Genomic DNA, 15,156 nt, shown 5'->3' with positions numbered 1-15,156 from the left:
GGCACTAGGTTAAAACTAATACTGGGGAAAGCACATTTAGAACAAATTCAAGGCAAAAGACTAGGCAAAATATAAAAATTACACACAGGCGCCCTTGGTTAACAAATGTTACTACATTGCACGCTTGTCTATTTTGGCAAATCATTAGAATGCAACAATCAAATCTAAAATTGGATTTTTACATGTAAAAGGAAAACCTCGTGATATGCATGAAATAAAAGCAGAAGTAAACATTTTACAGAGCTGCAAAGGCCCTTATTAGGCATTAAAATTAACTGTGAAAATTATACAAGCAGATCAGGGCAAAGTGAAGCGGGATGAAGCGAGTGCTAACTAGTACACACAGCTGCTTAAATACTCAAGTTGCTAACATTTCAACAAAAAGTTGGCATTTCTAAAAAGGCAATGTTACTTACGTTTCACCATCAATGCCATCCTCCCTCTCAATGATTGTGACGGTTTGATTGAAGACTGCATCCTGGAACACATTTCCCTACAAAGATCGATTTAAAAAAAATCTATATTAATAAAAAAGATAGTTACTTCAACTGTTCCTATAGTTAAATGACGTTTAAATACATGAAGTAAAGCAGTAGACCTTATACCGCCCAGCAGAAATTTCAATCATCCTTCAAAAAATTACCTCATCTCCATTACAGTGACAAGAAGGAACAAGAAAAATTAGGGCAGCAATAGTGATGGAAATAAATACATTCCGGTTTTCTGCAGAATCCTTTTGTATAATCCATCCTCAGTCAGCACAGAGAATTTCAAAGCACTTAAAACTAGTGGTCATATACACTTCTCACGTGTTAGTAACTTCCGTGGTGGTTACCCAAGTGAAGACTACAGGGGTCTGCACCCCAGGTTTACTTACTCAACCAATTTTTAGAAATACTAGCTGAAACAGATCAATATAATATGGTGAGACAGAATGAGAGTTACTTTTAAACCCAGTTCTCCAACATAAGTATTCTCTCTGAATTCATTAAAGGTACAATTTATGCACAGTCAAGCTGGGTTTGCGGACTATAGACGGAAGCCACACAAACGTTGGTCCATCTTAATCACTCTAAATCCATCATCCTCTGTTTAACATCCCCTTTGATGCAGACAGGCCTTATAACAGCATGTTCAGCAAATTTAAAGGTAGATGGCGGAATACTTCATGCAGGTATGCCAGGAAAGGGCTGGTTTGCATTTGTGTTGGTACCTTCATGATACATGACATAATACAGTAGCTTTACTCTCTTTAGTGGAAAGTGGACGCATAAGAAAAATCAAGCAATAAAACAGTAGATCATATTTATGCAAATGTTATTTTATGATTTTAGAGCACAGTTTACATGTAAAGTATGTGGAGACTTTCTGCTGGAGGGAAGACTATTATAAGTGGAACGTTTTAATTCAGATTTAATTCATTTGAAAGGCCAAATTAACTCTAGAAAGAAAGGAAGCGCAAGTCCTTCAAAGATGCACCTAAGCACCAAAGGCAAACTCGCTTTCGAATGAAAATGCAATCGAAGGCGGTTTAGACTATCTAATGCTCATACCTGCAGTCACCTGGATGGTTCGGTTGAACATATTGCACGCACTTAGGAGGCTAGTGGTTAGTCTCCGTGATAAAAGGGTGGGGTGGAGTATTTTCCCACACATTTCGGTAAGGAAGTCTATCTATTACGGCATTCATACTGAACACACTTTCCCCTTGGACCTGCTTTACAGGGTAAACATGCTCCAACCAGGTCCTTTCTAGAAATCCGCTCTGATGCAAGTCAATGTATCATAAGATTGAATGAAAGGTTCCTAAGCAGCCAAAGGAAACCCCTACACTCAGGGAAAGTGGTCCACTTTGGAGCAAGAGTATAACACAAGTATGCTGTATCAAAGGAGAGTTCACTTAACCTGGAAATCCTGCTTTCCATTTGTATCCTTCACATCAATTCTTCTATATACAACACTACAATGCATCATCGTCATAATATTAATCAGGGTGGAGCCAGATGAAGAATCATGGCAACAGAAGCTCAGGAAATTTAGCAATGGGTGTCCGGTGTGTAATATGACCTTTAGATCTGTTCACATATCTTGAAGGCAAAAATTTAGGAGGCAAATGATGGGTTCAAAACAATAAGATTATTTTCAACACTTTCAAGATCTATGGGATTCTTGCTCTGCTAGGTTTGTCAATGTAACAAATTCACACTGCAAAGACTGTTTCCAGGTTCCCAGGGACAAGTTCTTAGGGGATTTCTCTTTTGAACTGGTTGAAGTAACTGGCTCATGCAGTTCCTCAGATTCCCCGGGTGTCAAAAGTGACTGCTAGAGTAGACCGAGCTAAGTAGCAATGGTTCTCATAGCTCCACACTGACCACGACAGCAGTGATATCCTGATCTGCTCCATCTATTTATTCAGCCATGCAGCATGCTTGTGATTCCTAATTGGCCGAATAAATATCTATTCCATACTAAATAGGGAACCTAATGGTCCATCAGCATACTCGGTCCCATATCCCACAACATACTTTGAGTCACCAATTACTCTCATTCCCAGTCCAGCAAGCAGGGACAGCTGCAGCCAATTGGCTAAATGTGTATGGGCACGTCCAGTGGTGAAATGGACTGTTGCTTGACTTGTACAGTGCAGAGGTGTGTACTGAAGAAGTCTAGTGGAATGAAGAGGATACTGTTTTGGCTACGACTGCCACATATCAGAGAAATATACCAGACACTTGCTCACATTTGAGATTCAAGCAAAAAGAACAAATGATGGACGGAATGCTGAACAAAGCATATATTCACCCTCACTCACAAAGATCTGAGTTTAATCCATCATTCTTTTGCTCACTACGCCCCCACAGCTTGGTCCCAGCCATATGCAAATCAGTCTTGACCCTGTGGCTCATGGGAACAGTCCAGCACGAAATGACAAGCCAGGTCCTGCCTGGACTAGAAAAAAACTTTCTGGGACAGTTTTCAGGGCATCACCACTCAGCCAGGATAGCTTGAATCCAGTGGAGCAGTGAGCACGGTCTCCGGATGCTTGTTTCCGGTCCAGGGAAGACCTGGACTGGCAGTTCGGGCTAGACTGTTCCCATGAGAAACATGGGTCAAGACTAATTTGCATAGGGCTGGGTCTGAACTTGGGTGGAGAAGTAAACTAATAACGGTGATGGACTTAACCCAAATCTAATAGTGACTGGGTGGGAGGGTCTGAAAAGTTTCGGCGCTCCGTCCATCATCTTACTGCGTTTGCAGATTTGAAATTCTGCTAAATCCCGGGCATGTTCCTTAAACACAACTTTATATAAAATCATCTGTATACATTTTTAACATGCCTTTCTATATTCGTTTTTTTTTTTTACTTCATCAGTGAGGGATCATTACGTAGCTATATTTCACATTTTGAAGGTTTTTTTTCTTATATTTAAGTGGGAGTATTTACTTACTTGTAAGGGAGAAAACAATATTGGCTTTAGGCGATTTTCAAATTTCTTGACCCATCCAGGACAGAATACTGGCCCCACAATTAAAAACAGTTCAGGTGGCAACCCTAATTGGCTGGAAGGTTCATTTCAGAAACTGGCACCGTAGTATGTGTAAAGTGCTGGAAAGGGACCACTACTTATCGAGTAGTCTCAGCGGTCACAAGTTTCAGTGATGCAAGCAGGTCAGGTTGATTCATTTCCAGGACTAGTTTACCCGCTGTGACTAGTTAGTTGGGAGTCTGGTGAAAGTAGAAACAGTCCAAGGATTTCATAACAAGCATTTTCAATGCAATGGTTTCGCCTTTGGAAAAGTTTGAGCTATTGGCATTGTTAATGACATTTTTTTTTATTTATGTGTTGGTTTAGAAAACAGATAAATAAATGGCATTGTCACTTACATTGTTATTAGCTTAATCTCTGCAGTCTCTAGAACTCCATAGCACTCCCTAGTTACTTTACACTCCCTAGCACTGTGCACTTCCTAGCACTCCCTAGCTACCCTACGGACGAGCTCAGCAGACAGCAATTACTACCACCCACACACACAGAGCCACACACACCCACACAACCAGAGCAGTCACATACACACACCCACTGGAGAAGTCACACACACACACACACTGGAGCAGTCACACACTGGAGCAGTCACACACTGGAGCAGTCACACACACACACACTCTGGAGCAGTCACATACACACACACCCTGGAGCAGTCACACACACACACACCCTAGAGCAGTCACACACACACACACACACCCTGGAGCAGTCACCCACACACACACACAGGAGCAGTCACCCACACACACACACCCAGGAGCAGTCACCCACACACACACACACACACCCAGGAGCAGTCACACCCACACACACACACACACACACACACACACACACACACACACCCAGGAGCAGTCACACACACACACACACACACCCAGGAGCAGTCACACACACACACACACCCAGGAGCAGTCACATGCACGCACACACTGGAGCAGTCACACACGCACACACTCGGGATCAGTCACATACACACACACATACCATTTACTAGCCAGCATAAACCTTAGAATTGTAATGATAATGGAGTGCCAGCAACGCCTGTGACCTAGGATGCCACTAGAGCAGCGCTAGGGTTGGAGGTGGAGCGGACTTTCCACCTTTAATATGCTTTGAAAGCTTACACAATTGAACATAATGACAAATGAGTTGAATGCACCATTTCCTCCCAAATTGTCTTGGGCGGAGAATCCCTAAATGCCCCCCTTTGTAGTAGGGTGGCTTACTGGGAGCTGGTTTGAAAATTTGCCAAGTGTGCTTTGGGTTCCCAGTTCGGCCCCGAGGCTCGGAGAGGTACAGGGGAGGTGATTAACTCAAAGGCTTATCATTCGCTCCGTTGACAGGTCACGAGTGCTTGGCCTCGCCTAAAACACTGCAGGATTGAACCACACTACAAGCGTTCCAAATCCCAGCAATAGACCGAGAACACAATATTCCAACGCTGCACAGGTGTGCATAGCCAGCAATAGTCTACTTACCACTCTATACCAAAACACATTTTAAACACAGAGCAGCATCATGCCCTCACCAATGTAACAAAACAGAATGGGCAAACAGTTGCCACAGCACATTCACGCCGTCCGCCACCGTAACACAAATACAACGACTGACAACCCAATCATCCAACAAGACACTATAACCATACAGTTGGTTAAGTGTTAACTAAATAGAATGAACTGCATCCTCTCATGAATCTACAAAAAAAGCCTTTAAAACAAAGTGATACCTCACCCAGAAGAGCACAGCACCACAATGCCCAGAGTGAACAGCAACCATAAAATCTGTGCACTCCAGCATATAAGGAAAATCTGTGCACTCCAGCGTAAGAAAAAGGACAAGTTCGAGTAAAAACTTAATACCACAAGCATAACACTAAAGTTGTGAGACCATTGTACTTGTCTATTGCGTTCAAATATTACATTATCGCAGACTAAATTGAACATAAAATCGTCAGCTGTACTTTTCACACGGACAGCGGGAGGGGGGCGGGCAGGCACACGGACAGCGGGAGGGGGGGGGGAATGGGGACACGAACAGCAGGGGGGGGGACAGGAACGGGAAGACAGACAGCGGGAGGGGGGTGCGGGAACACACGGAAAGCACTCACCTGGACCTGGACTTCCTCCGGCGGCGGACTGCAAAGAAAGGAACAAAAGGCAGGCCAGGTGCGAAATCTATATCATGTAGCAGCGCGTGCAGGTGGTGACAGGATATCGAAGGGTGAAGTGGGGAGATGAGGAAACAGCAAAGAAAGACCAAGGGACAGCATGACCACGAGTCATTAACCCGAACGGTCTTCAGAATCATTCCACATAATACTGGCCCGGGCAATTCCCCATAGGATTACATTCCCTGTGACAATGCCACGGTGTGGGGATAGATTGTGCTGTTTGTTTCTGAACTGAATACTGCTTGCGTCCCGATGGGATGAAAGCAACTGCTGGGTATCGTAATTCTTTTGTTAACTCAATATAACCCGTTTTCGGCCAATATCTTTATTCAGTCTCGTTTACAAATAACAGTTCGTTAGACCAATAATACATCACAACAGCAATACCCAAACTCTTAATGTATTTTTTTTTTTTTTTAAGTGCGCTGTGGTCATGAGTGATCATGCAGATGTAGGGGTTTTAAGATTTCTGCTTGTACAGCCGGAGAGCAAAGAATGCAGATAACATGATTAAGACTAGGGTCCATTAATCTAGACAGCTTCAACTAGCACCACTCATTTAGTACAACGCACTTGGTCCGAGTGCTGAAAGGTAAATATAAAGGCCCTCAGTATCCCAGATAACTGCACAAAGGCGATACTATGGGGGTATAACAGAAGATTCATTGGGACACAGCTTGCGAACAGTTACTGCCCTACGGCTGTGTACAAATGCCTCACCTACAGAGACCTCTCTTCCTTAAACCCTCTGCTGGTTCTGCGCATTAGTCCACTGGCATACTGTTGCCCTACCAATGTCCCACCAATTGTGGTAAAATTCGGGCTCTAGTCCAAGAGTACATGATTGTATGCACCTGTTGGAAATAGGCCTTCAATTACCCACTGCAACATAAGAAATAAGTAGGGCCACTACATCAAGCATTCTTTACTGTATATGCCCGATGCATAAGTGTCAATAGGCGCAAACCAGTTTCATAACCACTCTAAAACATGCAACTAGATGTAAACGTAAAAGGCCGATAAAGAACTGCTCGTTACTCCGAGGTACAAGTGGGCAATACAACACTGATGTCACAAGCTGACAGCCCAATTATCTTGAGCCACAAAATGTATACTGACCCCTTAATTCGGATCACGTTTATTTTAGTTTTAAGTCACCATACCTAGAAAAGATATTATGTAAATACAGAGATGCTCAATCGATATGAAATATTACGCTCTGCATCTGAGCCCAAGTACCCACCCAGTGACACCCGTCCATTTCCACAAGAGAAATCCACTTAAGTAGACGCGAATATTAAGAACCAACCCGGAAGTAGAGTTGCTTTGGTGCCGTTTGCAAAACAAATAAATACTAGTGGTTCGCCATTCGTATAAAATATACGTGTAATCACCCTGGTATGAAACGTGATCCACTTTCCACTTCGCACTGGTGTGATGCGTAAGTTATGGATCTGCGTTTATTAGGAAGCGTCCTGCCTTACTTTCCGACGAATATAAAGATCTAGAAAGTATTGAGTAACCAACGAGGACTTAGTAAATACGCAAGCAGAAAAGGTCCGTTTTTTTTTTTTTTTTTTTTTACAGACTGCTCGCGGTTTACCAAGGTACTTGAGGACAGACTCCAAATCCCATGATGCCCACAGTCGGTTTCCATGCAGGAACCCTCACCATTCCTTACCCGCGTTTCAAACAAAACTATCCCAATTTAACTACAAACCGCCCACCAGATCATGCCCTGACCGTATCCCACTCAACCAGTACGTGACCATTCGAATAACTAGATCCGTTTGCGAGAGCGGAAGCGCGGGATTACGCAGAAGGTACTAGCCTCTAACCCCGGAGCCAACAGTCTAATCGTGCTTAGGACCCGAAACTCGCGTCCGCTTGGAAAACAAAAGGTCGGGCGGCAAGGTAATATGTCCCGTAGCATACTCGGGAAGTCGAGCGGCTTAAAGAGCCAGCATATTCAATAGATGGAGGACAGCGGGAGGGGAGGCGGGGTAACGGGCTCACGGACAGCGGGAGGGGAGGCGGGGTAACGGACCGCGGGAGGGGGGCGGCGGGCACACGGACAGCGGGAGGGGGGCGGGAACGGCAAGAGGCACTCACCTGGACTTCCTCCGGCGGCGGAATGACCAAATGAAACCTCAACGTTGGAAAAAAAATAAACCCCGCCCACCGCCGCATGACGAGCAAAAAGGGGCCGGATGAGAAAAACATTGCCGGAACGCCCACGAATCGCCTCGGTGAATGACGGACTCCCCTGTCTTCCAATGGCTAGCCTCCACTTATGGAGCTAGCCAATGGAAGAAGGGGCGGATTCAAGTCCCCCATACTGCAAAACAAAAGATTTCGCCTGCCCGAACTGCTTGCGCAGTAACGCCAGGCGAAACCTAAAAACCACAGCAGATAAGAATGTTGGTGCTTCACAACTGAACCTGCCTCCACAAGGTATTTATGTGCATTTTTTTTATTTATCAACTAACAGTAAAATTCTTAGGGGAGGTCAAAAGAAAAATGCATGCCTGGACTGAACCACCCACCAAGTGCACCATCTTCTTTGTTAAAAATGGCAGCTATGACTAGCGTCACTTTTATTTGTTTTTGTAAGCAGGTGAACAGAACACTCATCTGTACACCTGGGGAACGGGACCCCATCTGTTGGGGTGTGGTCTTTGGAGTGGCAATACCAGGTCCCTGTAGAAAACGTTTTCTAATGTGTTCCTTTCTCCCCTCGTGTTCATGTCATTGCCTGACAGCTTGCTTAATGGATAACATATTTCTATCAATAGATTACCATGTACTTTCCAGTAAGAGATACAACCAAACCAGTATACACTTATGTCACAGAATGATGGGAAATCGAGCCAGTATGGATGAGTGGTTGGATAATGGCTCCATCGCACAATTACTAGACCCACTGCACCCCACTGCTCGAACTTCAGGTTGCTTCACACCTAGAACCCTGTGCACTCTCGGTAATAAACTTTGTTTTGAATCGATATTAACTGAAGTGGTGTGTGAAGTACAGTTAATTGTTGCAGTCCCTTCAGAAACCAAAATTGTTGAAATTGTTTCAGATGAGGTTATATTATGGCGTACTGTTCCTTATTAGCACTTGCAGTACTAGCCAAGTAACGATGAAATAACAAAATTACAATAACTTAAGTGCACGGAGAGAGCCAGGATTGGATGATAAACACCAGACATCATATAATCTAAGATCTATGGGAACTTGGTTCCTAAATGATACGCAAAATTGGCAGCAGGCACTGTTATGTGCGTATCATAGATGTTTTACAAAAATTTAACATGTGAAGATTTTAAAATTAAAGGGATGATAAAGATAACCGTATTTGAAAGCCCTACCATGATCTTGCCACACGTTTTTCTCTGGTTATTCTTTCTTTATAATAAATAGGTTTTCAGAAACACACGATGATAGCACTTGCTTTGCAACATAGATAAACGGTTTCCCCCTCAAGCTATTGGTCTTATTTATTTTGAAAGTTTTATATAGCGCGAACAAGATCTTTGCAGATATCAGAGCGCTTTACAAAGAGACGGTACATGAGGGAGCATAGTCAAACAGGTAAGTCAGTAAAGCTAACAGTGCAAATAGGTGGGGTCAAAGCTAATCATGTAAAGCAATAATACAAGTAATACAAATAAGCAAAGGGGTCGAACAAGTAGTACAGATCTGTGCAGAGTCTTTAAGAGTCCGAAATAATAGTTCAGGTGTATTTAGCCATGAGGATAGCTTTTACTTCTTTCTTAAAAAGTATAGTGGAGGAGATGAGCCTGATTTCAGGAGGGAGTGAGTTCCAGATCCTGGGTGCCATTCCTGAGCAGGAGAGTTTATAAGTTTTTTTCCTTCCGAAATCTTCGAGGCTTCAGCAGAAGATTGTTTGTGCCTCTAGTGTTTCTAGAGCCGCCAGAGATTGTCAGCTTCTGAGTGAGGTAGCCGGGTGAGTTCAGGTGTACCGCCTTGTGTGTCATGCAGGCGATTTTCAGGTGTATTCGGTCTTCAAAAGGCAGCCTGTTCAGGGATTTCAGGTCAGGGGAAATATGAGAGTGCTTTTTTGACCCCGTGATGAGTCTCGCTGCAGCGTTTAGGGAAGCTCTTAGGGGTGCGGTAGTGGTAAGGGGGAGACCGCAGAGGGCGATACTGCCATATTCTATTCGAGGGATGACTAGTGCTTGTACTGCAGTTTGGAAGTCTTTGGCTGTGAGGAAGGGTTTAAGTTTCCTCAAGGTATTGATTTGGAAGTTCGCTCCCTTAGTTGCCTTGCTGATATGTTGCTGCATGTTGAGATTGGTGTCAAGTGTTATGCCTAAAGATTTTGCTGAGTCCACGATGGTGGGTTGGACATTGAGTGCGGTTAGGTGTTTAACCCCTTCCATGCTCATGACGAGCTCAGCTCGTCATGAGGCACAGTTGAGCTGTGCTGATGACGAGCTGAGCTCGTCATGAATATAGCCTAAGTACAATTTCCAGCACAGGGGAAAAATAACCACAGCAGCGATGTGGTTAAGCCAAATTTGAGTGGTAGAGATCTTCGCTGGAGGTGTGATCAGAAGGAACTCTGTTTTCAGAGCATTGAGTTTGAGATGATTATCGGCAAGCCAGGATTGAGTGCTTCTGATCGTTGAGTTCAGGAGCAAAATGTCTTTGGGGGATTGTAGTTTGAGATAGAGGTGGGTGTCATCGGCATACATGTGAAAGAGTACATTGGATGCTTGTAGCAGAGTGGTGAGAGGTTCCATAACTAGGTTGAACAGAGTCGGGGATAGGGAGGATCCTTGGGGGACGCCTAGCGATACAGGTATTGGCGAGGACATCATGTTGTTGCTCTTGAATTTCTGCGACCTGTTGTGTAGAAAGGAAGTGAACCACTTGAGAACAGTTCCAGATATACCCATAATTGTGTTTAATAGTTCGAGTAGCTTCTCATGTTTAACAGTGTTAAATGCTGAAGAGAGATCAAGCAGGATGAGGAGGCAGGTGCCGTTTTGGTCTAGGATTTAAAGTGCGTCGTCAATTATGTGAGTCATAGCAGTTTCTGTACTGTGCCCTGCTCGGAAGCCTGATTGATGAGGGTTGAGTAGCTCAAACTGATCAATGTGTTTAGTCAATTGTAGTTGTGCGCATTTTTCCAGCAGTTTGGCGAGAGCGGGAATATTGGTAATGGGACGGTAATTGTTCAGGTCAGAGGGGTCGGCTGTAGGTTTCTTTAGTAAGGGTGTGACTTGTCCAACTTTGAGGGAATCAGGTATGGTTCCTTGTTGAAGTGAGCTGTTGATAATTTTAGTCCAGAATGGGAGAAGCAAAGGGGTAAAGTCTTTTACAGCGCTAGCAGGAAGGGGGTCCGTGAGGTGATTGGATGGTTTCAAGGTGCTGAGCAGTTTGCCAATTTCTTCTTCAGAGTAGGTGTCAAAGGATGACCATGTAGCATTGTTTTTTGGTTCAGTGGGTGCTATGCAGTGGGGTCTGGAGTAGAGGCTTGCGTCAATGAGGAGATCGCTCTTTATGCTATCAGTTTTTTGGATAAAGAAAGCGGAGAAGTCTTCACAGGAGGGTGCTTCGCGCAACGTGCTGAGTGGTTGGGGTTGTTCCTTGGTTTGTGTTCTGATTAGCTCAAACAGTTTTCTCAGACGGTTTTTTGCTTGGTCGAGCTGGAGGCTGAAGAAATATGATTTTGAGCGTTTAATTTTCCTGAAATAGGCGTTTCTCTTTTTCTTCAAAGTTTTTAGGTGCAGTGCAGAGGGAGCTGATCTCCAGGTGCGCTCTGCCATTCGCATGTCTCGTCTATCCTCATTGAGACTCCCGTCGTACCATGGATTGGAGATTTTGGTGGAGGTTCTTTTTAGCTGCATAGGTGCAGCCTCATTAATTATTGAGGTCATAGCGTTAAGATAGTGGTCAGTCAAGGATTGAACGGCCATCGCGCCGGTAGGTGGAAGTAGGAGATTGCAACTGTTAGGAGGCAGAGAGCTTGGGTTGAGTTTTTTTAGGTCTCTTTTCCAGACTTTGGGCTTGGAGGATTGAACCGGGTTAAATTTAACTTTTTCATTGATGAAGAATGTGACAATATGATGACCTGACCAGTCACAGGGTTGGATGGACTCGAGTTGGATATAGTCCTCTTCGGAGATAAGTTCGAGGATAGAACCTCTCGTGGGTCGGGCTGTTGCATATTTGGGTGAGGTCATGGGCATTGAGGAAGTTTTTGAGGCTATTTACCACGGCGTCATTGCGGTCGTTCCAGTGGAGGTTGAAGTCGCCAAGGTATATTTGGGTGAGCTGCCGTCCAGAATTGGTTGAGATCATATCCATGATTTGTTGGGAAAAGGTAAGGTTGTCCCTGGGTGGGTGGTAAATGCCGTGCAAAGAGCATATCGGTTTGCCCTCACTGATAATGTCGAGGCAGATGTATTCACAGGATGTAGGGGATGGTAGGGAGGTGGAGTTGACTTTCAGAACAGAGAGGTTGTTCCTGTAGATGCATGCGATTCCACCGCCTATTTTGCCGGACCTGTCAAGTCTAATGATGTGGTAGTTGGGAGGAACCAGAATATCCATTATAGGTGACGAAGATTCAGTTAGCCAGGTTTCAGTCAAAATGATTAGGTCAGGAGGAGGAGCTACGCGGGCATCCAAGATGGTCGCGTGAGCAGAGAGCTCCTGAGACCCGCGCCGCCCTTCTTGATCTATCCTGCAGATATCCTGGTCACTTCGACAGGCTTTTGAAGTTCTACTCTCACTGATACCGTCGATCCTTTTTTGGTCGAGATCGGACCTCGGGGACCATTTCTACATCGTCTCCAACTTTCTGGCCTAACCCCCGACGCGACCGGGGTCTCTGCTGCCTAGTATGGCCGAGCTGTAATGCAACAACAACGGCTGCCTGGCATCTGCCCCACCGGTGGTGTGCCACTTTCACTTTCGGTTTCCAGCCCTCTCGTCTCTGACTCCTTGGGACCTGCTACTTTATCCTGGTCTGCTGCTCTCACTGTGAGCGCTTTCTTTCTTGGTGCCGCAAGAAGACTACTACTCGCGGGGCGTCGATCCAGTCCAACATGATCGAGCGCTATACCCAACCGAGAGGTTACCCCGGCACTGCTAGTCGTGGCTTGGAGGACCCGAAGACTGACATGTCGTCTTCCTCAGAGGTGTCCCTTCAGGACCTGTTGGCCGCCATTTCAGGCCTCAAGGCCGATATGAGTCAACAATACGAGGCCATCGTGTCCAAGATAGACACGGTGGCGGTGGATGTTACTCTTATTCGAGCCGATTTGGCCAAGGCGAACGAGAGGGTCAAGGCATCGAGTTTGGTGACGGACATGGCGGAGGCACAATCCGAGATAGGGAATTTGCGTTCCTCACACGACCTTTTTCTCAAACGCATGGAAGACTACGATAATAGGGCCAGGAGGAACAACATACGCTTGGTCGGAGTGCCGGAAGACAATGGTGCCGCCTCGATCGATTTACTGGTTGAGGAACTCATTGTCGCTAAACTCGCTCCCGCAGGTCTCAGCAAGTTTTTTGCGGTTGAGCGTGCCTATCGCTTCCCAGGTGGTCAGGTGAAGCCAGGGGGCCCTCCGAGGCCTATCATCGCTAGACTGTTTCACTTTCGGGACAGAGACGCTATCCTGCAGGCCGCTCGTAAACACGGCCCGTTAAAGTACGATAATAACTGTCTCGATCTATCCTGATTTCACTCCCCAAGTGCAACGACAACGTTCTGGTTTCCTTGGAGTGAAGAGTCGTCTGAGGGATTTGGGACTAAAGTACGCAATGCTGTTTCCTGCTCGCTTGCGGATTGAGTTTAGAGAACGAGCCTATTTCTTCGATCAGCCTGATCGTGCTAGTGACTGGTTGGGCTCGTTGCCGAAAGATGACACCGAGAGTGGAGGCCCTGGCGGCGCGGAAGGTGGTGCGACAGCCCAGGTTTAACGTAGGCCCCCAGTGGTCCGACTTGAGACTATGAACTTTACAGGGTAACCTATATTGTATGCTTTATGATTGTGCCCGTGGTGGTGCGGGTGGTTTCTCCCTTCCTCCTCGGGGGGTTCTTTGTGTAGATCAGATGGGGCGACAGGCACACTGCAGTTTGGGGTGGCTTTCTAGTCAGCAGAGGTGCAGGGTGGGGGGCGTTGTAACGGGTTCTTGGTTGGGGGTGGTTTGTGGGGACTTGGTTGTGTTCTATGTTTTTTATTATTTCTCTTTTTTCATGGTATATTACTGATTGCAAATATTCTTGATCTGTGGTTATGGGAGGGGGTTGGGTTGGGTCGTTCTTCCTGGAATGGGGGGGGGTGAGATGCAGGTTCTTTCTTGGAACGTCAACGGTCTGGGTGACAGGATTAAACGCGGTATTGTGTTACAATTTATAAGGCGCCATGTTCCTGATGTCGTGTTCCTCCAAGAAACCCACTTGATAGGTAATGCCTGTAAGGCTCTTGACCGTCGGGGCTACCGATTGGCCGCCCACGCTGGTGTCACCTCCGGGTCCCGGGGAGTGGGTAGAATGGTTAAATCTTCCCTGGCCCTTGAGATTGATGATGTTGTCCTAGATGGTCGGGGACGGTATGCTGCTGTCTCCGGGAGATGGGAGGGAAAGCCAATTGTGTTAGTGGTTGTGTATATTCCACCGGGGCTGCAGGCCACCACGTACGCCGATCTTGGCAAGACCCTTCTTGGTCTCCCTGATGGTCTGCTGATCATGGGCGGAGACTTTAACTCTGATGTCTGGCGAATGTGATCGACTGCCCCCTAGAGTTCTGCCGCAGTCCCAGATGTGGCTCAATGATATGACAAACTTTTGGTCTGGTGGATGTTTGGCGTTCGCTGCACCCTACCCAGACGCAGTACACCTTCCACTCTGGTGCGCGTGGCAGCCTCTCTCGGATAGACTACTTCTTTATGCTGGCCTCTACCCTATCCTTGGTACGGGAGGTTCGTCATCTCCCCCGGGGTATCTCGGACCATTCCCCCTTGCTGATTAAGATATCTGTGGGTGGTCTTTTTGGTAACAGAGTTCCCCCTGTTCCCCCCTGGCACTTTCGGAACCCCCGGCTCCGCTCAGACTTGGTGAAGGCTATTGACTGTTACTTTGATGAAAATGTGGGTTCAGTGACCTCCCCTACGGTTCTCTGGGAGGCCTTTAAAACGGTCATTCGGGGATCCGCACTGTCTCTTATTGCTGCTGAACGGAAGGCTAAGAGGGAGGCCGTTCTGGCCCTCGAGACTGAAATCACAGCGCTTGAAAGTGAGCTGGGTGGGGATGACACGCCTGCGCTATTACACACTTTGGAGCTGAAACAGGCGGATTACAGGGCTTGTGTTACCAATGCTGCTAAGTTGATGCGAGCGAATCAATTGGGCCGGCTGTATGATGTGGGTGACAAAGCTAGCAAACTACTTGC

General features: G+C 46.0%; 1 protein-coding gene across 1 annotated transcript in view; it reads right to left on the bottom strand.

Annotated features, from left to right (window-relative positions):
- The window catches only part of SSR1 (signal sequence receptor subunit 1), a 175,442-nt gene that overhangs the window by 85,083 nt on the left and 75,203 nt on the right, over nt 1-15,156 (bottom strand). Inside the window, exon 5 of the mRNA XM_086965019.1 lies at nt 417-493. Within this exon, the coding sequence (XP_086821145.1) occupies nt 417-493 (77 nt within the window). The remainder of the gene's footprint in view (nt 1-416; nt 494-15,156) is intronic.

This window comes from Lissotriton vulgaris, chromosome 4_1, assembly GCF_964263255.1.
Source record: "Lissotriton vulgaris chromosome 4_1, aLisVul1.2, whole genome shotgun sequence".
NCBI lineage: Eukaryota > Metazoa > Chordata > Amphibia > Caudata > Salamandridae > Lissotriton > Lissotriton vulgaris.
Note: the sequence above shows the minus strand (reverse complement) of the source record. Positions and strands in the feature narration are given on the sequence as shown.